This window comes from Ochotona princeps, chromosome 15, assembly GCF_030435755.1.
Source record: "Ochotona princeps isolate mOchPri1 chromosome 15, mOchPri1.hap1, whole genome shotgun sequence".
NCBI classification, from domain to species: domain Eukaryota; kingdom Metazoa; phylum Chordata; class Mammalia; order Lagomorpha; family Ochotonidae; genus Ochotona; species Ochotona princeps.
The window spans coordinates 17,319,800-17,344,721 of record NC_080846.1 but is presented as its reverse complement, the minus strand read 5'-3'; the positions used below and the strand labels follow the sequence as shown (position 1 = coordinate 17,344,721).

The 24,922-nt window shown below is 46.7% G+C and overlaps 1 protein-coding gene across 13 annotated transcripts in view; it reads left to right on the top strand.

Moving 5' to 3' along the window:
* R3HDM2 (R3H domain containing 2) overlaps nucleotides 1-24,922 on the top strand; it is a 162,421-nt gene that overhangs the window by 7,426 nt on the left and 130,073 nt on the right. For 9 of the 13 annotated variants that reach the window (XM_058673129.1, XM_036492342.2, XM_036492339.2 and 6 more), the window contains one exon: nucleotides 20,246-20,313. The exons of 1 other annotated variant lie outside the window; for it this stretch is intronic. In XM_058673129.1, the coding sequence (XP_058529112.1) occupies nucleotides 20,291-20,313 (23 nt within the window). In that variant the 5' untranslated portion in view covers nucleotides 20,246-20,290. Of the gene's footprint in view, nucleotides 1-5,636; nucleotides 5,754-20,245; nucleotides 20,314-24,922 lie in introns of those variants that run through there. 3 more of the 13 variants (XM_058673128.1, XM_058673134.1, XM_058673135.1) reach the window with 3 other exon arrangements.

The following is a 24,922-nucleotide window of genomic DNA, read 5'->3' as shown; positions in this document are numbered from 1 at the left end:
CATGTTCTGAAGGTTCTGCCCAAGTGGATGCGATAGTTATTTATTATTATTTTAAAAAGGTTAAGCCTCTTAAATTAGGCATACATGTTTTATAAAAAGATTTAAGTATTTGAAAGGCAGAATTACAGAGAGATCTAGAGAGAGAGAGAGAGATCTTCCATCTGCTGGTTCACTACCTCAATGGCCACAACTGCCAAAACTGAAGCCAGGAGCCAGGAACTTCTTTCAGTTCTCCCACATGGGTGTTAGGGACCCAAGCATTTATTATTATTATTATTATTAAAGAGATTTGTTTTATTTATTTGAAAGGCATATTGACAAAGAGAAAGAGACAGAACCTGGGAAACTCCTTCACTGTCTCCCACCTGGGAGGCTGGCACCATCTTTCACTGTTTTCCTAGGTGCGTTAACAGGTAGCTAGGTCGGAAGTGGAGCAGCTGGTAGCTGAACTGATGCTCTGATTTTGGATGCTAGTGTTGCATGTGGTGGATTAATGTGCTGTGCTACAACTTTAAAGCTGGGGTGTAGAGCCTTTTACTTGCCAAGGGCTGTTTAGATATTTATAGCATCATTTATGGGCTATATCAAACTATCAACTTAAAAATCTGCCTGCTACAGATCTATTAGACCTGAAATCCCTCCTGCAGTTGGTTGCCTTTGCAGGGTCAGAGCAAATCAAATGATATTGCACACTGCTTACAGCCTGTTTCTCTTAAAGGGATTACTATATGCCTTTTAGTTTGTTAGCCACAAGAACTTCAAAAATATTCCCATTGCTTTTAATTTATTGCTTACTTGTCACACTGTGACTCTTCTACAGAGTTGAAGATCTAAAACATTTTCTTTGGAAACAATTTTAGAACTTTATGGGTGTGAAATGAAGCTTTTTGCTAAATGCCACGCCCCGTAATGTCTTGTCTTGTCCTTTTTTTTTTTTTTAAGCTTTATTTATTTTTATTGGGAAGGCAGATATACAGGAAAGAGGAGAGACAGAGAGGAAGATCTTCCATCCAGTGGTTCACTCCCCAAGTGACTGCAACGGCTGGTTCTGCGCCAATCTGAAGCTGGGAACCTGGAACCTCTTCCAGGTCTCCCACGCAGGTGCAGGGTCCCAAAGCTTTAAGCCGTCCTCGACTGCTTTCCCAGGCCACAAGCAGGGAGCTGGATGGGAAGTGGAGCTGCCGGGATTAGAACCGGCGCCCATATGGGATCCTGGTATGTTCAAGGCGAGGACTTCAGCCGCTAGACCACACTGCCGGGCCCATAATGTCTTTTCTTAATAGATGCCAGAATTCTGATTCTCCTGTTGGTATTGATAAGTATTTTATTCCTTAAAGATTTATTTTATTTTTATTTGAAAGGCAGAGTTACAGAAAGAGAACTTTGGGGGCCTGACAGGGTAGCCTAGTGGCTAAAGTCCTCACCTTGCGTGTCATGGGCTGCCATATGGGCGCCAGTTCTAATCCTGGCAGTCCCACTTCCCATCCAGCTCCCTGCTTTGTGGTCTGGGAAAGCAGTCGATGATGGCCCAAAGCCTTGGGACCCTGCATTCACATGGGAGACCCAGAAGAATCTCTGGGCTCCTGGCTTAGGATCAGCACAGCTCTGGCTGTTGCAGTCACTTGGGGAGTGAATCATCAGACTGAAGATCTTCCAATCTCTCTCTCCTTCTCTCTATATATCTGACTTACCAGTAAAAAAAAAAAAAAAAGAAAAAAATGTGTTTTAGAGAGCTTCTATTAGCTGGTTTACTCCCCAGATGACTGCAGTGGCTGGAGCTGAGCTGATCCAAAGCTAGGAGCCAGGAACTTGAGGTGCATGATCTTTAGAACCTGAGCCATCCTCTGCTGCTTTCCCAAGCATGTTAGCAGTGAGCTAGATCAAAAGTGGTATAACCAGGACACGAATTGGCACCTATATTGGATGCTGGTGCTGCAGGCCGAAGCTTAGGCTATCATGCCACAGTACTGGCTTTTTGATCCTTGATAGGTATTCTAAGGCTTGTTTTCTTTCTTTTTCTATCTCTTTCTTTTTTTCTTCCTTTATTCTTTTCTCTCTTAATTTCATTTTCTTCTCTCTTTTTAAAGATTTATTTTTTATTGGGAAGGTAGAGAGAAGCAGAGGCAGAGAGAAAGAGTTTCCATCTGCTGGTTCGCTCACCAAGTGGATGTTACAGCTGGATCTGAGCTGATCTGAAGCCAGGAACCTCTTCTGATCTCTCATTTAGGTGCAGGATCCCAAGACTTTGGGCCCCTCTGCTTTACTAGGCCCAAGGAGGGATGGGAAGTGGAGCAGCTGGGATACAAACTGGCGCCCACATGGGATCCTGGTGCTTGAAGGGGGAGGATTAGCTAGTTGAGCCATTGCACCAGACCAGGGAAAAAAGGGCTGCTGCTGCTCTGAAAGAACACCAGTGGCAGATGACATGTGTTGCAGCAGGATGGGAGGCCTGGGCGGCTTCCCTGCTGGCTTCTGGGGGCAGCCTCCCACTGGGGTGGGGGTTGGGACCTGGGGCTGTGGAGCTTGTGGAGGCAAGGATGAAGACAAGGGATGTACCCCTTTCACTAAGCTGGGCTGCCTCGTGAAGGACATGAAGATCAAGTCCAGGAGATCTGTCCTTCTCCCTGCCCTTCAGGGAGTCTGAGATCAACTTCTTCCTGAGGGTGTCCCTCGTTGGCTCAGGTGTGAAGTGCTCCCAGAGGTGGCCACAGCCACAGGGGAGCCACCATCCTCACCAAGCTGTCCATTGTGACTGTGTGCAGAGCCTACTGGGAGAACAAATCAGCAAGCCCCACATGGTGCCTTGCAGGGTAACTGGGTATTGTGGCTCGGTGAGGCTCATCCCTCCTTCCAGGGACACTGACATCATCTTAGCCCCCATTCTCAAGAAGGTCTCCCACATGGGTTCAGGGTCCCAAGGCTTTGAACTATCCTCAGCTGCTTTCCCAGGCTACAAGCAGGGAGGTGGATGGGAAGTGGAGCTGCCGGAATTAGAACCGGCGCCCATGTGGGATCCCGGCATGTTCAAGGTGAGGACTTTAACCACTAGGCTACTGCACTGGGCCTTCTCTCTTTTTAAAATAAAGATTTACTTATTTTTGATTGGAAAGATTTGCAAAGAGAAGGACAGACAGAAACAAAGTTCTTCCATCTGCTGGTTCACTCTCCAAGTGGCTGCTACGGCTGGAGCTGATGTGATCTGAAGCCAGGAGTTTGCTCTGGGTCTCCCATGCAGGTGCAAAGTTCCAAGGCTTTGAGCCGTCCTCCACTGCTTTCCCAAGGCTGCAAGCCGGGAGCTGGATCGGAAGTGGAGTACTGGGACACGAACCAATACCCATATGAGATCCCTGCACTTTAAGGGGGAGGATTCACTAGTTTAGCCATTGTGCCAGGCTCTCTTAATTCTTTCAAGAGGTTCTTAGTCATTTGTTGGATTAGAGGATCTGGTTGTACTGTTATGCATGTGTGTCTGGATATGCTCTTCATCGTTTCTCTGGAGTCAGCAGTGGGGGTGGCCAGGTCTTGCAATATGATGACATGCTGATGGGTATATTCCCTGAGACTGGGGATTCTGTCAAACTAAAGTACTCATGGACCCTTCTACTCTAGTTTTTGGACTCCTCAGTGGGAGTCTGGTCTGGACAGCCACCTACCTTGTCTCCTGTCTGTGAGTGTGTTGGCATGTGGGGTTGGTGGGCTTTCCCGAACCCCTACCAGGTTAGTCCCCAGCCCTAGTTCTGGTGAGTGCTGGTAGGTGCATTGGTCTGAGATGGCCACTCCCAGACCTGGATGGGAAGTAAGGACACCAGGTACGAACCTGTGCCCATATGGGATCCCGGCACGTACAAGGCGAGGACTTTAGCCACTAGGCTACTGCACTGGACCCTGACAGTGCTTCTTAATTATGTACTCATGTTAGCTTTATGGGAACAGTAATTTTTTTTGAGATATATTTATTTATTTGTTTATTATTGGAACGTCAGATTTACAGAGAGAAGGAAAGATGGAGAGAAAGATCTTGTCTGCTGGTTCACTCTCTAAGTGGCTGCAAGCAGGCTGGTGCTTACCCGATCTGAAGTCAGAAGCTAGAAGCTTGTTCTGGGTCTCCCATGTGGGTATAGGTTCCCAAGGCTTTGGGCCGTCCTCGACTGCTTTCCCAGGCCACAAGCAGGGAGCTGGAAGGGAAGTGGAGTAGTTGGGCTATGAACCAGTGTCTATATGGAATACTGGCACATGCAGGGCGAGGACTTCAGCCACTAGGCTGCTGTGCCGGGCATTATGGGAACAACTGTTTCCAGTAAAAAAAAAAAAAGTAGAGCTAAGACCCCATGAATCTTCCCAGATATGCTTGAATAATTAAGTATGTAAACTGAAGTATTTCACAAAATGGAGACATATAGGCAACTGTGGTGATTTACTATGGGTAAGGGATATTGCCTTGCATTGTATTATTTCTTTACTCCTAAGTTAGTTGTGACATGTAATAGTGAAAATAAGTTCATACTCTTATGTAATCCAGGCTTCAGTCAATCATGAAGGAACTCTATCTTATGTCTGAATTGAAATCTTTTCTAGCCAGGAATTGAATTCAGGCACCTTGATGTGAGATGGGGCACCCTAATTGACAGTTTAATTAACAGGCCAAATTAACTGCCCCAGAATATGTTTTTGGAAGTGAACAGGTGGTCTTTAATGCGGTCACAGTAGTATTTCTTTTTTTTTTTTTTTTTTAAGATTTATTTATTTTTATGGGGCTCGGCAGCGTGGCCTAGTGGCTAAGGTCCTCGCCTTGATCCCATATGGCTGCTGGTTCTAATCCCAGCAGCTCTACTTCCTCTCTATCTCTCCTCCTCTCAGTATATCTGACTTTGTAATAAAAAAAAAAGATTTATTTATTTTTATTACAAAGTCAGATATACAGAGAGGAGGAGAGACAGAGAGAAAGATCTTCCGTCTGATGATTCACTCCCCTAATGAGCTCAACGGCCAGTGCGCACCGATTCGAAGCTGGGAACCAGGAACCTCTTCCAAGTTTCCCACGTGGGTGCAGGGTCCCAAAGCTTTGGGCTGTCCTCAGCTGCTTTCCCAGGCCACAAACAGGGAGCTAGATGGGAAGTGGAGCTGCCGGCATTAGAACTGGCGCCCATATGGGATCCCAGGGCATTCAAGGCAAGGACTTTAACCGTTAGGCCATCACGCCAGGCCCCACAGTAGTATTTCAATTAGTACTATTACTAATGTATGAAGTGATTATATGATTATTCATTTATTCTTTATGTGAATTACTGCTCTGTGATTTTTTTGGAAATTAGCTGCCTGGCTACATGAAAGTACAGGTATTAACATGAACTGCATGCTTTCCAGCTTTCTCTATGGACTAAATTTAGAACTTTGTAGAGCTCCTGTAGAATTGAAATCTCTGTGGATATTAATAGTTAAGACAGACAGTATTTAGCTGCTCAGAGTACGAAAGAAGAAAGGTAGCTTCAAATTGATTTCTGTACTGTCATCCAAATTACTTAATGAAGACACAGAGTCCAGTGGAGAGTCAGAACTTTTCTGAGAGCAATTTGTTGTGAAAACCTTGTCAAGCACTTGGACTTAACATGGTAAAAGAGTGTTTTTCTTCCTAGGTTAGTTGCTATAGTTTGTCCATTCTCCTTCCCCCCGTGTCTCTCCAAATTATGCTGATAAAAATAATCCTTAATACTTCACCACAATGGATGAGACAGTGCATCTGAGCTAGAGATCAGGTGAGTACTAACTTGAATGCAGTGGGTGAGTTTTATAATGTTGGAATTGTTCTGTGTGAATGTGAATTCAAACTAGAGTTTGTGTTGAATATTTTGAGGAGAACTATAGTTGTTTAGCTCTACATAAAATACAAAGATGTGTTTAGTTTGGTAGTACCTCAGCATAGCAATGGCAGAAAGGATGGTTACTTTGAGTGATTTAGTTTAAATATATGCTAAAATAGAATAAAATTTTTGCATATGGTGACTAGGAAATGTTTAGTACTTGAACTGGTAATTGGGAAAGTAGAACTTTTTTTTGTTACTGTAGCAGGCAATTTTAGGGACTGGAAAAGACAGTATTGTAAACCAACAAGAAAAATCCTTAAATATCAAATGGTTATTCTGGCCCTGCAATTTATACAAATGGTGAAATCAAAAAGCAAATTTGCATATTACTATGGTTGAATTAAGCCCATGTTCTTCCTTGTTGTTTCTTTTCTTCCTGGGCTTGCTTCAGTTGGTTTTAGAGCATGTATTCATCGCCAAAATGAGCCACCCTCAAAGGACTTACTGAGATCAAAGGTTATGAAAGAGGTTAGGGTGGTTTTGTTTTGTTTGTTTTCTTATCCTTGTAAAGAATAGATAATTTCTTTAAAATTAGAAGGGAGAAACAATTATTTTTATTTTATGTTTCACAAAAAGAATAAAGAGCTAAGAACCAGTGGTAAAGCTTGAGAGTACTTCAGTAGACTGGTTCTCCAGTGGTCTTGATTGGTCTCTAGTTAGATAGTGGGTTCTTTGTTTCTTTTTTTTTTAAAGATTTATTTATTTTTATTACAAAGTCAGATACACAGAGAGGAAGAGAGACAGAGAGGAAGATCTTCGGTCCGATGATTCACTCCCCAAGTGACTGCAACAGCCGGTGCTGCGCTGATCCAAAGCCAGGAACAGGAATCTCTTCCAGGTCTCCCACGCGGGTGCAGGGTCCCAAAGCTTTGGGCTGTCCTCAACTGCTTTCCCAGGCCACAAGCAGGGAGCTGGATGGTAAGTGGAGCTGCCAGGATTAGAACCGACGCCCATATGGGATCCTGGTGCGTTCAAGGCGAGGACTTTAGCTGCTAGGCCACACCACCGGACCCAGATACAGGTTTTCTACCTACTAATTTGGTCCAAATGATTATAATAGCCAGGTCTGTGAAAGGCTGAAGTGTTGAATCTATGGGCACTTCCTGCTGGTCTCCCACAGAGGTGGCAGGGATCTAAGTACTTGAGGCATTATCCATTGCTTTCCCTGGTGCATTAACAGGAAGCTGATTGAAAGCAGAGAAGTTGAGACTCAAACCAGTACTCTGAAGGTCTTCTGGCATTGCATTCAGTGGCTTAACCTACTTCTTGCTTAACACGATGCACCAGAATGCCACCACAAGAGTTAGCATATTGATGCCACTCAAGTGAGTGTTGTAAAATTTGTAAATATCTTTACTTGCTTGCAAACTTTCTCTCTGATTAGCTCTTTTTTTTTTAATTAATTTTTTTTTGACAATCTTGACATAATTAGGGTAAAAAGGTTCAAGCACTACAGGAAGATGGGCAAGACAATTAGTTCCGTATTGTTTCCATCACATATCTGATGTAAAAGGGGATTTTAAGGCTGAAGCCCCACCCAGTCTCCCACCCATCCCAGGTCCCGGATGTGGGGCATGTTCCGAGGGTCTTGCTCAAGTGGTTTTGATAGTTCAACAGTTATGAATTGCTGCCACTCTCGCCACTCCAAGTACGATGAGGTCTTTGAAGAATCCACTGATTGAAATAGTCCATCATAGAGTCTCTGCTTGCCCAGTTTTTCACTGCCAACATATAGCTGAGGTGGTTGATTGACTTGTTCTGTCCTCTGTCTTTTGATGGTTAGGGTTCTGAGTCTGGAAGCTTGATTGGGGGGATCCCCAAAGAAACTTTGAGGTGATCCCAGACCAGATTCTTATATGTACTAGCAAGCACAGGGCCCGGCACAGTCCATTGCCCCATCAGCTGGTGGTTGCAGTTGTTGGGTTGGTTCTGTTTCCATCCCTTTCTTCCACTGGAACAAATGGGTTCTGCAGTCCAGCCTGGTTCTGCCCAACACATACAAAGCCCTCACACAAACCAATGTGAGCTGCTGCCTAGTCAGAGCAGCCCACAATAACCCCCACCAGGCCCACCCCCTACCCTGGTTTGCCAGTATGTATAGCAGACTAGTCCAGTCCGTCCCATATCCCATTTGTCTCATACATGTCAGTGGGTATTAAAGCTTTGTTCCATCTAACCAGCTCAACTATCCAGCCTTCCTGGATGTTGTTGGGTGTCTCTCAAGCCACCCCAGCCCCCGTCCTAGTTTTCGTGCCCTTCCGTGGGGGGTGGTAACCCAAGGGGGAGGAGTCCACTATTTCCCTCCCAGGCCTCTCCCACTCCTGGATTATGCACTCTTCGGGTGGTTCTGTGGTTTGACTTGACAGAACTATCCCCCAGTGCCAGTTTCTGGCAGCTGATGCTGTGGCTAAGCCCAAACAACCCTCACCCACTCTAATTTTGTTTGTACCAGTAGGAATAATCAGCCCAACCTGGTTTTTCCCTGATCTGGGCCACATGAGGCGCACAAGTGTTGTAGCCCTGCCTAGTCCGGTCTGTCCCCATCCCAGCTCACGCTCTCCAGTGGGAGTGGCTGTCCAGCAAGGGAACCTACCCGCCTTATTCCCCTGCTGGCTCTGTGCTCTCTCTTCTGATTCTCACGTGTGCTGGTTGGGTGCTGTGGTCACATACGGCACAGGCAACCTCACCTTGGCATTCCGTGTTGTGCACTGCTTTTGTTGCAACCAAACCTGGTTCGACCCACACTCTGTTCTGGTGCTTGGATTTGCCAGTGGATGACGTGAACTAATTCAGCCTGGTCTGCCCCCGACCCATGCCAAATGTGTGGCAGTGGGAAACTTTCCATGGCCTGTTCTGGGCTGTTTCCTATCATGTTTCTTGTGCTTGCCTGTCAGGTCTGTGTCCTGCCAGAGGAGTTGCCCAGGCTCCTCCATCAGAACCCCTCCCAATGCCAGATTTTGTGCATATCAGGGGGGGTTCATGAGCCAGCCCTACTCAGTTCACCTGTCCTAGCAGGAACAGTGGCTTTTCCTAACTGGCCTTCAGTGCATTCTAGTTCTGCTGTTGGATGTTTCAGCCCAACCATGGCTTGTCCATACCCACATATGGCTCACACATGGCTCAGTAGGGGTTGAGAGCTAGCCTAGTCCATCCCACATCTATCCTGGTCCTCCAGAACACCAGAAGGTGTTGCAGTCTGGCCTGGCCTGCTGCGTCTAGTCCCAGTTCACACTTGTGCCAAGGGAGACTACAACCATTTCCTGATCAGAATGCAGCCCCATTCCAGCTTGTGCACCCCTTTTGGGAACCTCAACCCAGCTAGGGTTGTCCCCTTAGCTCCCCAACTGGGCCTGTTCCCAGCCATAGATCACGCACATGCCAGCGGTTGCTCTGACTCAGCTTGGCACAGCCCGTCACCTGTTGCGACCCCTGCCTTAGACACTGTGGCTTGGCGTCCGTGGCTCATGCAGACCAGTAGGTGCGAGAGCCTAGCTTGGCATGACCTGTGCCCCATTCTGGTTTCTAGTTTCGCTTGTGGGCTAAGGTTTGCTCAGTACTGCCTGGTGCGCCTGTTCCATCACCTTTTCATACATTGATGAGGTGTTGGAGCTACTTTGCCCAGCTTGTCCGACCCCCAGGTCTGGACCACCTGTTCACCAGCGGGAGCTATGACTCGCCAGGGGAGTTTCCCAAGTTTCTGCCCTTGATCCCCACCCAGACCTAGTTCTGATACATGCCATTGGGTTTTAGGCCAGTGCCTGGTGTAGTCTGGCCTTCCATTTGGCCTTGTATGAGCTGATGAATGTTGCAGCCCGGCCCACCCCACACCCTATTCAGGATGCACATTCGGGTGCTGCTGCCTTGACCAGTCCAGACTGTTGTCGGTTCTTTAATCTGTGATTGATGGCAGGCTCCTTGGTCACACCTAGCTTAGTCCATCACCACTCCATTTCTTGAAGTAACCTGTGGGGCTAGAATTTCCACAGGGTTTGGCTCACACATCCCCCACACAATCTTCCCCCGGATATGGTTCTCTAGTATGTTTGTTAATGTCATGGCCCTGCTTAATGTGACCGGTCTCTGCTGGGTCAGTTCTGTTTCTAGCCCTGTCATCCACTTGAACTAACGGGTATTGTGGTGCAGCTCGATCGTACCCACTTCATACTCGGTCCTACGCAAACCAGTGGGAGCTGCAGCCTAGTTGGGGTGACTCCCCATTACCCCCACCAGGCCTGCTCCGTTCCCTAGTTCCCATGCATGCGAGTATGGTCCGCAGGCTTGTTCAATCTGTCCCACCTCCCATTAAGCTCTGGTACTTGTCAATGGGCATTGAAGCCTAGTTCGACCCAACCAGCGTACTATCCAGCACACACACATACTGGCAGGTGCCTTTCTGTTTAGCAACCCCTGCCCCTGTCCTGGTTTTCATGCTCAGCAGTGGGAGTGGTTACCCACGAGGGAGGTGCTTTGAGTAGCACTTGAAATGACATTTTTACATGGGTCTCAAGATTTTCACAAACAGCCTGGTGCGGTGGCCTAGCGGCTGAAGTCCTTGCCTTGAATGCACTGGGTGCAGACAAACCTAAGTCCAATGTTGATACATTTTTAGTGATGCAGTCTTACAGCACTCCCCCAAATCAGATTAATCCCAGGCCTGCAGTTGATGTATTTTTCAGTATGAACTGGCTAACTGCCTGAAAAGGGGCAGTGCATCCTTACAAACTTTTTCCTGAACCTGTAGTTGGCTCAGATTCTTTGTTTTGTATCCAGAAATGTCACAGTCATAGAGCACATCTAGAGTTCTAATCCCACCCAGACTGATGCAGCCTGGGTAGGGCCAAAGCTCACCCAACTTAGGTCTGTCTGCTCTTGAGCTATGCTTACTGCTGATGCTGAACCCTCCTGAGGTTGGCTAGGGAACGAGACTTCTGATTGGAGCTGGCATGGTGCAGCTACCATCCCAAAAGGGTCCCAGTTTGAGTGTTGGCTGCTCTATTTATGATCCACCTAATGGATCTAGGAAAGCAGAACAGGATGATGTCCCAAGTGCTTGGACCTCTGCACCCATGTTGGGAGACCCGAAAGAAACTCTTGGCTGTTGGCTTTCAACTTGCCCTGTCCAGGCCACTGCAGCCATTTGGTGAATGAATCAGCAGGTGGAAGATCTTTTCTGTTTTTCCCTGTCCCTCTGTAACTCTGATTTTCAAATAAATACTGTTTTTTTTTAAAGATTTATTTTTATTACAAAGTCAGATATACATAGAGGAGGAGAGACAGAGAGGAAGATCTTCCGTCCGATGATTCACTCCCCAAGTTAGCCTCAACGGGCCGGTGCGCACCGATCCGAAGCTGGGAACCAGGAACCTCTTCCAGGTCTCCCACGCGGGTGCAGTGTCCCAATGCATTGGGCCGTCCTCCACTGCCTTCCCAGGCCACAAGCAGGGAGGTGGATGGGAAGTGGAGCTGCCGGGATTAGAACCGACGCCCATATGGGATCCCGGGGCTTTCAAGGCGAGGACTTTAGCTGCTAGGCCACGCCGCCGGGCCCTGTTTTTTTTTTTTTTTTAAAGACTATTCACTTGGGACCAGGAACTCCTGGGCACTGAAGCAGGTCCAGCGAGGCTGTGTACAGACAGTGACCTAGGAACTCGGTCCACTAGGATTTCTCCATGCTGGCTTTTATCAGTGTGGTCCTGAGTCCTCAGTCATTTCTGTGTTTCCTTGCTGTCTGCCCAAGGATCAAGGAGGGGGTGAAAGAAGCAACTCCTCAGCAAGTCAGGGAAACTCCGGTTGTGTCACACCTGAATCTCACATTCATCAGTCCTTGTGCAAACTTGTGGTTGCACACCAGACCTACCAAGGACTGGTTGTGGTGCATGCCAAAAGAAGTTTGACTGACCAATACACAGTTCTCTGGCTGACACTAGGTAAGCCCAGAGACTCCATCCTCAGGTATATGTCTCACGGTAGAAACCATGAGCATCTGCACAGTGTTGTAGGAATGTAGATGCTAAAGCCTCTCATTCCCGCCACTGCCTATCTTGGTTCTTTCAGCTGGAGCAAGCTTCTTGAAAGGCAGAGAACTTCTGTCTGCTGATTCATTCCCAAAATGCCTGTAACAGCTGGGACATGGCTGGAGCTACAGCTAGATGCTAGGATTTAGGAATGCCCTGTAGGTCTCCCATCTGGGTGATAGGAACTCAGTGCTTACTTGAGCGATCACTGCTGCCTTCCAGGGTGCCCCCCACCGCACCCTCAAAAAATGTATTTATTTGAAAGGCAGAGTTAGAGAGGAAGAGAGAGAAAGAGAGTCTTCTTTTTACTGGTTCACTCCCCAAATACTGGCTATCGCTGGGGCTGGACAAGGCTGAAGTCAGGAGCCTGGAGCTTCTTGTGGGTCTTCCATGTGGATACAGGGGTGTAGCACTTGAGCCATCTTTAGCTGCTTTCCCAGGTGCATGAGCAGAGAGCCAGACTGGGAGTAGATCAGCTGGGCCTTGAACAGATGCCCACCTGGGATGCCTGTGTCACAGGCAGAGGTTTAATCTACTATGCCACAATGGCTGTGCTTCCCACCCTCTCTGCTCCTTACCAGGGTTTACATTGGTGGGGAGCTAATCTTAGGAATTGGAGCTGGGAATCAAGCAGAAGCACTCCAGTATGGGACATGATGTCTTAAGTGGTAGGCAAATGCTCACTCTTTCTGTTGACATTTATGTGTAGGATAAACGTAGGGACAGATTTATAAACCTGAGCATTTAAAAATGTTTTTATTTGAAATAGACAGAAGGAGACAGATGACAAAAGAGTGTTCTGAGATACCAGTTTATTCCCTCAATGTTTTCAGTGGCCTGGGGCTGGGCTGGGTCTGAAGCCTGTAGCCAGGAATTGAATCTGGGTTTTCCATGTGGCAAAAAGGAACCCAACTATTTAAACCATCACCATTGCTGTCCAGAGTCTGCATTGGCAGGAGGAAGCTGGATTCAAAACCTAGACCTTTGTATTGAACCTGGGAATTCCAGTGTAGGGTGTGGCTGTCTAAGCTGCTGTTAGGCACCTGCTTCTGAATTATGCTTTTTTTTTAAACTTTTTCCATTTTTAATTATATTTTTTATTATCTTTACATAGTTAGGGTAAAAAAGTTCAAGGGCTACAGGAAAGTGAGTAAGACTATTAAGAGACTCTAAGGTAGACTATGTCAATCAGCGGATTCCTCAATGACCTCATCGTGCTTGGAGTGCCAAGACTGGCAGCAATTCATAACTGTTGAACTATCAAAACCACTTGAGCAAGACCCTTGGAGTATACCCCACATTGGGGGCCTGGGGTGAATGGGAGACTGGGTGGGACTTCTCTCTTAATATCCCCCTTTACCTCAGATATGTGATGGAAACAATATGAATTATGCTTTTTAAAATATGGCATTTAATTGGGCCAGACTCGATGGCCTAGTGGCTTAAGTCCTCACCTTGAATGTGCTGGGATCCCATATGGGCACTGGTTCTAATTCTGGCAGCTCCACTTCCCATCCAGCTCCCTGCTTGTGGCCTGGGAAAGCAGTCAAGGATGGCCCAAGGCCTTGGGACCCTGCACTCGTGTGGGAGACCCAGAGGAGGTTGCTGGCTCCTGGCTTCGGATCAGCTCAGCACCAGCTGTTGTGGTCACTTATGGAGTGAATCATCAGATGGAAGATCTTCCTCTCTGTCTCTCCTCCTCTCTGTATATCTGATTTTGCAATAAAAATAAAATAAATCTTTTTAAAAATATGACATTTAATTAATTAATTCAAGAGTTAAATATAGGGAAAGACAGATCTTTCATCTGCTGAATAACTCCTCAGATGGCTGCAATGGTCAAGGATGAACCATGCTAAAACAGAAACTAGGAGCTGCTTCATCTGGGACTCCCACATGGGTTATAGGGACCCAAGTATTGGGCCACGTTTCGCTGCTTTTCCCAGCCAGTAGCAAGAAGCTGGATGGGAAATGGAGCAGTCTGTATGTGAACTGGCACTCATATTGGATGCTGGTGTCGCAGATGGCATCTTAACCTGATAACCAGAACCTTGGCCATTGAACTACTTTTTTTTGAGGGTTAATGCTATGATTTTCCCCATTTTTCTTTTCTTTTGTTTCTTTTCTTCTTCTTCTTCTTCTTTTTAAAGATTTATTCATTTTATTACAGCCAGATATACACAGAGGAGGAGAGACAGAGAGGAAGATCTTCCGTCCGATGTTTCACTCCCCAAGTGAGCCGCAACGGGCCGGTGCTGCGCCTATCCGAAGCCGGGAACCTGGAACTTCTTTCAGGTCTCCCACGCGGGTGCAGTGTCCCAATGCATTGGGCCGTCCTCAACTGCTTTCCCAGGCCACAAGCAGGGAGGTGGATGGGAAGTGGAGCTGCCGGGATTAGAACCGGCGCCCATATGGGATCCCGGGGCTTTCAAGGCGAGGACTTTAGCTGCTAGGCCACGCCGCCCGGTCCTCTTTTTTTTGTTTTTAAATTTACTTGTTTTATTTGAAAGGTAGAGTTAGAGAGACAGTGATCTTCCATCTGCTGGTTTACTCTCCAATGGCTGCAACTGCTGGAACTGGGCCAGTGCAAAGCCAGGAAACAGGTGCTTCTTCTAGGTCTTCAGTGTGGAACACAAGTCCTTGGACTATTTTCTGCTGCTCTTCCACCCAATAGCAGGGAGCTGGATCACAAGTGGAGCAGCCAGTATACAAACCAGTGCTCTTATGGGATGTTGGCACCATAGCAACAGTCCCCAAACCTGTGGTCCTTTTGATGGGCTCTTGGCTATTAGTCATCTGGAGTTACCAATATAGGCCTGAAAAACATTTTCTTGCCCCCAGTGTTCCACACTGGCAGGTAGGGCAAGACTCCAAGACTCCATAGCAGAAAAAGCTGCCTGGATTGTGATTGAGTTGAGGAGGCAGGTTTTTTTTTTTTTGTTTGTTTTGTTTTGCTTTGTTTTGTTTTGTTTTTAATACAAAATAAAGAAAAATCTGGCAGGGCTCAGATATTAGTGACCTGTCAGCCCATCAGGAAGAATTGGCAGTTCTAGGTGATGTGGCAGGGGGCACTGTAAGCCCACTGTCCTAAGTTTATTGGGGTTCTGATTAAGGCAGGTGTCATAGCCATTATTTTAAAGAACAGTAAGAGTCAATGCTCAAGATTCAGCTGACTTTCAAAATTATTTGGGAGTAGGAAGGTCACTGTCAGGACAGGTGCATTATTGGAAGTGATATTTTCTTTTTTTAGGTTACAGCCGTTTGAGTGTGTCCAGGTATTAGAGTTAGGGTGTTTAAAACTTGTCCTTAGGTGACCAGAAGTTATTCCAGTGAGTAAATTTAATCAGTTGCCCTGAATTCCAGATAAGTAGAAACTGCAGTGATAATCTGATAGTGGTAGGAATTTAGAGGTGGAATTTTTTTGTAAAAGATGGATGTTGGCTGCTAAATACAACTGATTAGAAGGCCAAGACACAGTATGTGTTTTTCTGATGATAGGGTCATTATTAAAGCTGTATAATGTGCTCCACTTGTTAGGTAGCTGAACAGAATCTTCTTGCTCCTTTGAGGTTATCTCTGAGTCATTAAAGAGTGCTCAGCAGCAATTCTCACATCTATTGTGCTTGGGGTCATGTTAGCCTCCATTGGTTCTGGGGTACAAGGCACTCTTCAAATCAATACTGGTAGCCAGGTTTTTGGCAGTTACTGGTGCTGCCTGAGAATATTGGATTTAGCCCCCACCAAGAGAGAGAACAGATACTGTTTATGATTGTCATCTTATTTTCTGAGTGTAGATTTTACCTTTAAAGAAATGAGGGGGTATTTCTGAGAATAAAGGCAGGTTCTTAGAATGAATACAATACAGGATTTGACAGTGTGGCCATCTTACTGGTATACAGATAAATTCTGGATTCTTTCTAGAAAATCCAGGTTAATCCCTGAGGACGTGCCTAAGTTTATAAATGAATCATCAGTTATATCTGTTGCAGGGACAGATATAAACAAGACATAGAAGACTTTTATCTTGGGTATGGCACGGTGGCCTAGTAGCTAAGGTCCTTGCCTTGCACGCACTGGGATCCCATATGGGTGCAGATTGTAATCCCAGCAGCCCTGCTTCTCATGCAGCTCCCTGCTTGTGGCCTGGGAAAGCAGTTGAGGACAGTCCAATGCCTTGGGACACTGCACTCACATGGGAGACCCAGAGGAAGCTCCTGGCTCCTGGCTTTGGATTGGTGCAATTCCAGTTGTTGTGGCCACTTGGGGAGTGAATCAGTGGAACGAAGATCTTCCTGTCTGTTTCTCCTCCTTTCTGTGTATCTGATTTTCCAATAAAAATAAAATAAATCTTTAAAAAAAAAAAGACTTTTATTATAAAAGAACTTAAATCTTTGTGAGGAAAAACAACTTCCAAGTGCATAAAGAATTAGATTATTGAAATTAGTGTGAATAAGGTACTTGTAGTGATTTGGTAGATAGCAAAGGGAAGTGGGAAGATTTCATATTAGGCCAGGAAGATGGCTTCACAGTGACGTAGGGCTTATTCCTTAACTGGAAGGCAGAACTAGCAGTTTCTGAATGAGAGAGGAGTGTTCTGGGTGGAGGGAACAGTCAAGATACAAAGGCTTTGGGAGGAGGGGTGTGTTTGGTTCTAGAATCAGCAGAAGCCAACCTCTGTAGATACTGCATGGCATGATGGGAAGCCAGTGGTGAAAGACAGCTGGTTGGATAGGAAGCTAAATGATTTCATATACATTTTTGAAAGATCATTCCTGTTTCTCTGAAGAGAAAAGATGGCATGGTGTCCTATAGGCTACTTGGGAATTATAGCAACTGGAGGGCAGAAAGAAATTAAGACTGTCCAGAAAGTATTCTGCTTTTATTTATGAGACTACAAGTTGAGAATGAAAACTCTTAGAGCAGAAAGTATATAGTATGTGTTTTGAATTACGTTGCTGCTGACTCTCTGATTCAGAAGCAGAGAAAAACCTCTTCATGTAGCCAGGCTTTCAATATGAACCTACTGTGGGTTGCTTAAAATAAGGCAGTCTGGGGCCCAGCGGTGTGGCCTAGCGGCTAAAGTCCTCGCCTTGATCATGCCCCGGGATCCCATATGGGCGCCGGTTCTAATCCCAGCAGCTCCACTTCCCATCCAGCTCCCTGCTTGTGGCCTGGGAAAGCAGTTGAGGATGGCCCAAAGCTTTGGGACCCTGCACCCGCGTGGGAGACCCGGAGGTTCCTGGTTCCTGGCTTTGGATCAGCGCAGTACCTTCTGTTGCGGTCACTTGAGGAGTGAATCATCGGACGGAAGATCTTCCTCTCTGTCTCTCCTCCTCTCTGTATATCTGACCTGGTTCCCGGCTTTAGATCGGCACAGTACCGGCTGTTGCGGTCACTTGCGGAGTGAATCACCAGACGGAAGATCTTCCTCTCTGTCTCTCCTCCTCTCTGTGTATCTGACTTTGTAATAAAATAAATAAATCTTAAAAAAAAATAAGGCAGTCTGGGTATGCCTTGAGGGGAAAAAACTGATTGTGGGTAGCATTTTAAGGACTGAGATTGGTGGTTAAAAAAAAAAAAGGGGGGGGCTCGGCGGCGTGGCCTAGTGGCTAAGGTCCTTGCCTTGATCCCATATGGCCACTGGTTCTAATCCCGGCAGCTCCTCTTCCTCTCTATCTCTCCTCCTCTCAGTATATCTGACTTTATAATGAAAATAAAATAAATCTTTACAAAAAAAAAGGGTAGTTTCCTGCAGCCATGCCTTTGCATCTATCTGACTACCAGTGTCCCTCATGCCCAAACCCTGAAGTGCAGGCAGGGCCCATTTGGAAACCAGAATAGGGTCTTGATAGATTTCTTTGTAAGATATTGAATATGTAGGGGAAAGCGTGGTGGTGAGGAAGGGTAATCCTGCTGCAGATGTAAGATTAGCAGGCTATGCCACTGTACCCACATCCCATGTGGGTGCTGGTTCTAGTCTTGGCTGCTGTTCTTCTGATGAAGTTCCCTGCTTATAACTTGGAAAAAAGCAGAGTGGTTCAAGGCCTTGGGCCCCTGCACTTGTAAGGGTGACCTAGAGGAAGCTCCTGGCTCCCAACTCCTGGCTTTACATCGTCTCAGCTCCAGCTGTGGCAGCCACTTGGGGAATGAACCAGCTCGCTTTCTCTCCCTCTCTCTCTACTTCTCTCTGTAAATCTGTCTTTCAAGTAAAAATAAATAAATCTTAAAAAAAAAAAGATATTTAAAAGGTAAACTTTAGGGATACATTGCTTGTGAAACAAGGTCACAAACCAGGATGGTGAATTGAGTGCTCAGCATGGAACACATTAGGGTTCAGATGTTTTGTGGCCTTCTGGGAATGCAGACTGGCTTGGGCATGTGAAAGGTTTTATTGGTGGCATTTAGCACTCCAGAGTTCTCAAGCAGATTGAGCAGCAAACAGCTCCCAGGGTGTTGCAATAGTGATGATGATGATGGGGAGAAATATTGTAGTGAGGGCTAGCACCTGTGGCGTGGACTCATGGAGGCCATTGAAGCTGTGGCCTGCAGTGCTAACATCCCTTGCGAGTACAGGTTTTGAGTACTGACTGCTCCACTTCGCATTCAGCTCCCAATTGATTCTTGTGGGAGAGCAACTAAATATGATCCGGTTCCCTGGATCCTTGCCACCTACATGGGAGACCTGTAAGAGGATCCTTGCTCTTGGCCTTGGCCTGGGCCAGCCACAGCATTGTAGCCACTTGCAGAGTGAACTAGTGGATGGAAGATTTCTCCCTCTCTGTTTTTCCCTCTCCTTCTAGCTCTAACTTCCAAATAAATAAATAAATAAATATCTAAAAAATATGTACTATATGTTTGCAGTGTTTACTTATATAAATGTATTTTCTTTCTGGATGCTCTTCATTTCTGTGTCTCATGTGCTGAGAGAATTTGGTATCTGCTTTCTTAGTTCTAGACTTGTCCTATGTGAAAGGATGTTTTGTAGAAACTGGAAGGAAGGATAAGACTTGTATGTAAGCCACACAGCATGTGCAGCTGCTGCTGGGATGCCTGCATCCTGTATTGTGTCTGGGATCTACTCCTGGCTTGGCTTCTGATCCAGCTTTCTGATTATGTGCCTGGAAGGCAGCAGATAATGGTTGAAGTTTTTGGATACCTGTCATTCACAAGGGAGACCTGGTTGGAGTTTGTGGCTCCTGGCTTTAGCGCAGCTCATAACCAGCTGTTTGTAGCCATTTAGGGAAGAAACCAGCAAGTGGAAGATGCTCTGTCACTCTACCTTTCAAATTAACAAATCTTAAGAAGAGGCCAGAGAAGTGTTTTTTGTTTGTTTGCTTCTTTATTTTTATTTTTCTTTTTAAGGATAAAGTAGACTAAGTACTGGTTATAAGAAAAGATCAAGTCCTGACATGATGGCTCAGTTGGCTAATCCTACACCTCTAAGCACCGGGGTTCCATATGGGTGCCAGTTTGTGTCCTGGCTGCTCTACTTCCCTTCCAGCATCATGCTTGTGGCCTGGAAAAGTAGCCAAAGATGGCCCAAAGCCTTGGGACTTCACACAGCTCTGGCTGTTGCAGCCCCTTGGGGAGGGAGATAAAAGATCTCCCTCTCTCTCTTTGTAGATATGTCTTTCCAATTAAAAAAAACATTTTTTAAAAATTTTATTTTTATTAGAAAGTCAGATCTACAGAGAGGAAAATCATCCATCTGCTGGTTCACTCCCCAGGTAGCCACAATGGACAGAGCTGATATCCAAAGTCAGGAGTCTCCTGCAGGTCTCCCACGCAGGTATAGGGTCTCAAGGCTTTGGCCATATTCCCCTATTTTTATAGGCAACAAGCATGAAGCTGGATGGGAAGTAGAGCAACCAGGGCACGAACTGGTACCCATATGGGATACTGGGTGTGCAAGACAAGGGCTTTAGCCTCTAGACTACCATTCGGGGCCCAAAATAATCTTTTTTTCTTTTTTATTGTTTGACAATTTTATTTTTTGACAATTTTTACATATTTGATTAGGGTGCGAAGGGTCAAAGGCTAGAAAAAAGTGAGTGAGACCATTGTTTTCACATGCTTTTCTTTCCTTCCTGTATCTGAGGGCAAGGGAGAGATAAGGGGAGAAGCCACACCCAGCCTCCCAACTATCCCAGGGTCCCTGAGGAAGAGATGATTAGTACAGGGGAAAGAACAAAATACAAGTTTTTTTTTTTTTTTTAATTGTGAATTGAGAGTCGGAGTGGATATAGAGGGTTCAGGAAGGTACAAGTTTATGAAAAAAATGAACAAAAGGGGTGGAGAAGGTATGCAATGACTTTTGAATTTTCTTTGTGAGTCTCCATATTAAGATTTAACTTTTTTTTTTTTTTTGAGGTTAATCTTGTTTCTTGTATGTGATGCCATACCAGCACTGGACTCATGGAGGCTGAGCCTTTGTTCAGGTAACAAGGGGTAGCATTTATAGAGTACCTTCTATGTGCAAGGCAACAAACTGACTGCTATGCCTGTATTTTCATTTAGTTCTCACATAACCCTATCCAGCTGGAAATATTATTGTACTTAATATGTGAAGACACTGAAATGCACAGGGTTTATCAATTTGAATTCAGCTGAACTTAAAATAGTAAAAGCCTGTTGCTACAGTTAAGTGAGAAATGCTTGGAGTTTGGGTTAAATGATATTCTTGCTAATTTGTCATAGTATTGTAAATATAAAGTAATTTTCATTGAAGTTCACCTTAAATTCTGTAGTTTTTTTTGTGCTAGTGAATGCATTGTCCTTTTTTGCTTGTCTTTAAAACAATGGACATAACTCTTGGTTAAGAAAAATCTGGTTTAGGATTTTTAGCATTAAACCTTTTAACTTGTTATAAAATAGATTGAAAGTTTTAAAATATTTTTATTTGAGTGAATATATAAAGTAAATATAAGTGATGATTTTTTTTTTTTAATTTGAAAGATAGAATTACAGAGAGATAAAGACAGAGAAAGAGAGATGTCTGCTGATTCTCTCTCCCCAAAAGGCCATAGTGACCACATATGGGCCAGGCTGAAACCAGGAACTTGGTTATTCATCTGGGTTTCCCAAGTGGATGCCAGGGGCCCATACCCTTGGACTGTCTTCTGTGTTTTTCTTAGGTACGTGAGTGGGGAGCAGGATCACAAGTGAAGCAGCCAGAATTCAAACCATTGCTTATATGGGATGCTCCCATTGTAGAGCAGTATCTCCCCCCCCCCTTTTTTGTTTATTTTTGACAATCTTTACATAGTTAATTAGGGCACAGAGGTTCAAGGGCTACAAGAAAGTAGGTAAGACTATTATTTCCACATTGTTTTTTCCATGTATCTGGGGTAAAGAGGGAGACAAAGGGAGAAGCCCCACCCAGGTTCCCACTCATCCCAGGTCCCCATTGTGGGGCATACTCCAAGGTTCTTGCTCAAGTGGTTTTGATAGTTCAACAGTTACGAATTGCTGCCAATCTTGGCACTCCAAGCATGATGAGGACTTCAGAGGATCCACTGATTGACATAGTCCACCTTAGAGTCTCTGCCCAGTTTTTCACTGCTAACATATGACTGGGGTAGTTGATTGATTTGTTCTGTCCTCTGTTGTGCCAGGTATCCTCTGCAGGTTCCGATAGACTGCCATATTCTCCATGTGCACCTGGTTATGCTCTCCACTGCTCTGTCTGAGCCTCTTAAGAGGCTCGACTCTGGCATTTGTACTCCATGGCAGACCGTGAAACCTGCACTTTTCTTCATGATTAGGGTTTTGAGTCTGGCAGTTCATTTTGGGAGATCCTAAAGAAAATTTGTCTGAGGTGATCCCAGACCAGATTCTTGTGTGTACCTGCAAGTACAGGGCCCAGTACAGTCCATTGCCTCAATCAACTGGTGGTTGAAATTGCTGGGTCAGTTCTGTTTCCAGCTCTGTCTCCCACTGGAACCAATGGGTGTTGCAGTCCAGCCTGATTCTGTCCTGCACACACTCGGCCGTCACATAAACCAGTGGGAGCTGCAGCTTAGTCAGAGTGACCCACAATAACCCCCACCAGGCCAGCCCCCTGCCCTGATTCCTGTGCTTGCCAGTATGTGTAGCAGACTAGTCCAGTCTGTCCCACATCCCATTTAGCTCTCATACATGTCAATAGGCATTGAATCCTAGTTCAACCCAACTAGCCCCACTATCTAGCCCACACACCTGCCAACAGGTGCCACACACTGTCTAGCCATGCCTGCTCCAGTCCTGGTTCTCATACTCACCAGTAGGAGTGGCAACCCAAGAAGTTGCCACTGTTTCCCTACTGGGCCCATTCCTGGATCATGCACGCTCCAGGTGGTTCTGCAGTATGGCTTGACAGAATTAGCTCCCCATGCCAGCATCTGCTAGCTGATGCTTTGGCAGAACTCCGCCAACCCATACCCACTCTGACTTATGCTTGCACCAGTCAGAACAGTCAACCCAGACTAACTTTTCCCTGTTCCTGCTCACATGAGGCCAACAGGTGTTGTAGCTCTGCCCGGCCTGGTGTGCCCCCATCCTAACTCATGCTCTTTGGTGTGAGTGGTGATTGTGCAGGGGAGCCCCATGCTGCTACCCTACTTGCTTTGCCGCCTCCCCCCCACCGGGTCTTGCTTGTGCTGGTTGGGTGCTCTGGACTAACATGGCCTGCCTCACCTCAGCATTTGCCAGTGGGTGCTGTAGCCTGGTCTGGCCTGGCCTACCCCCAATTTTAGCTCATGCTGGTGGGAGCTACAGCCTAGTTCTTCTCAGCCAGCACCCAGTCCAAGCCCTCATGTGTACTGGCATGTGTTGCTTACTGAACCCGACCCAACCCATGCTCCATTCTGGTGCTCAGATTCGCTAGCGAGTGATGTGAACTGGCCCTGCCTGGTTCACCCCCCGATCTGTGCCAAATGTATGCCCCTGGGTACTGTTCCCTGGCCTGGTCTGGGCTGCTCCATATTGTGGTTCTTGTGCTCACCTGCAGGGACTGTGTCCTGAGAGAGGAGTTTCCCAGGTTCCTCCATCAGAACCTCTCCCAATGCCTGATCTTGCGCCCATTGGTGGGTCCATGAGCCAGCCCTACTCAGTCCACCTCCTGTCCTGGCAGGAACAGTGGCCTTTCCTGACTGGCCTTCAGCCCATTTTGGTTATTATTGTTGGATGTCACAGCCCAGTCTAGCATGGTCCATATGCAGATACAGCTCACATATGGCTCAGTAGGGGCAAAAACCTAGCCTAGCCCATCCTAACCTACCCTGGTTCTCATGACACCAGTGGGTGCTGGGGTCTAGCCCAGTCTGGCACACCCAAGACCCAGTCCATACTTGTGTTGAGGGACACTGCAGCCATATCCAGAGCAAAACACAGCCTTCACTCTGGCCTCCACACTCACCAGTGGGAACCACAACCCAGCCAGGGAGTGCGCTTAGCTCCCCAACCAGGTCTGTTTCCAGCTATAGATCTTGCACATGGCAGTGTTTGCTCTGACCCAGCTTGGCGTAGTTCCTCACCTCTAATGACCTTTGCCTTTGGATGCTGTAGCCTGACCTGATCCAGCCTATCCCAAGTCCTACCACTCGCTGTTGGGTGCTGGAACCTGGCCCTGCTCAGTGTTCTCCCTTCCCAGGCTCATGCAGACTGGTAGGTGTGCCAGCCTAACTGAGCTTGACCTGTGCTCCAGCCTGGTTTCTGCTCTTGCTGGTAGGCTAAAGTTGGCTCGGCCCTGCCCAGTCCTCCCCTATCCCATTAGCCAACAGTTGGAGTTACACTGCTCAGGCTACCCAACACCCAAGCCTGGAGCATGTGCTCACCAGCGGGAGCTGTAACCCCAATAGTGGAGTTTCCCAGGTTCCCCTACTTGGCCCACTCCCTGACCCAGATCTCACACGCGCCAGCAGATGCTAGGCCCTTGCCCAGCACAGCCTGCCACTCCGTCTTGGCCTTTGTATGAACTGGAGGATGTTGTGTCCTGACCCGCTTCACACCCTGTTTTAGGATGTATGTGCAGGCTCCAGTGGCGCGATTGGTTAGCTTGCGGTACTTATAAGGATGTGCATGGGGGTGCTGCAGCCTGGATCTGCCCAGTCTGTTTCTAGCTCCAGCACCTGTGAGTGTTGGTGGGTTCCATGGTCACTCCTAGTTCAGCTCATCATAACCCCAACTCTTTTTTTTTTTTTTGGTAAAAATTGAATTATTTTTATTGGAAAGTCAGATACACGAAGAAGAGACTGAGAGGAAGATTTCTGTCTGATGGTTCATCCCCCAAGTGGCTACAATAGCTAGAGCTGAGCCAATCTAAAGCCAGGAGCCCAGAGCCTCTTCCGAGTCTCCCATGTGGGTTCAGGATCCCAAAGCTTTGGGCCGTCCTCAACTGCTTTCCCAGGCTGCAAGCAGGGGGCTGGATGGGAAGCTGGGATGCCGGGATTAGAACTGGCGCCCATATGGGATCCCAGCACATTTAAGGCTAGGACTTTAACCTCTAAGCTATTGCGCCAGGCCCCCATCCCAACTCTTAAGCTAACCAGCGTGGCTTGTATTTCCATAGGGTCGGGCACACTTATCCCCAATAGAATCTACCCCCAGACCTGGTTCTCTGTCGTGCTGGTTAGTGTCATGACCCTGCCTAATATGATCCGTCCCCTGTTCCAACACTCAGTCAGGTACTGCAATCTTGCCTTGCCAGAAAGGTCCCTGGCCATAGCTTTCCTGTTGTCTGGTGTGTGGCAGTCAGTGATGTTGTGTGCTAACAGCCCATCTCAGGACTCCATGTGGGCTGGTGAATCAGTCTACCCATGAGGATCTTATGGACTCTTCCCCTCCAAACCACCAGGTCTCAGTCCCCTCACTTACCTGTAAGTTCAGTGACCCTGTCACTGGGAGTCACACAGGATTCCTTCCTCACCTGCACGCACATTGATCTTATCCATGGATGTCCCTCGGCAGGAATTACATACCCCACTGACCCTAGAGCTTGCTGCAGTGTGGCCAGCGTGTGGAGCCCGGCAACAGTTGGTGTGCTGGCTGCCCAAAACCCAGGAAGCACTC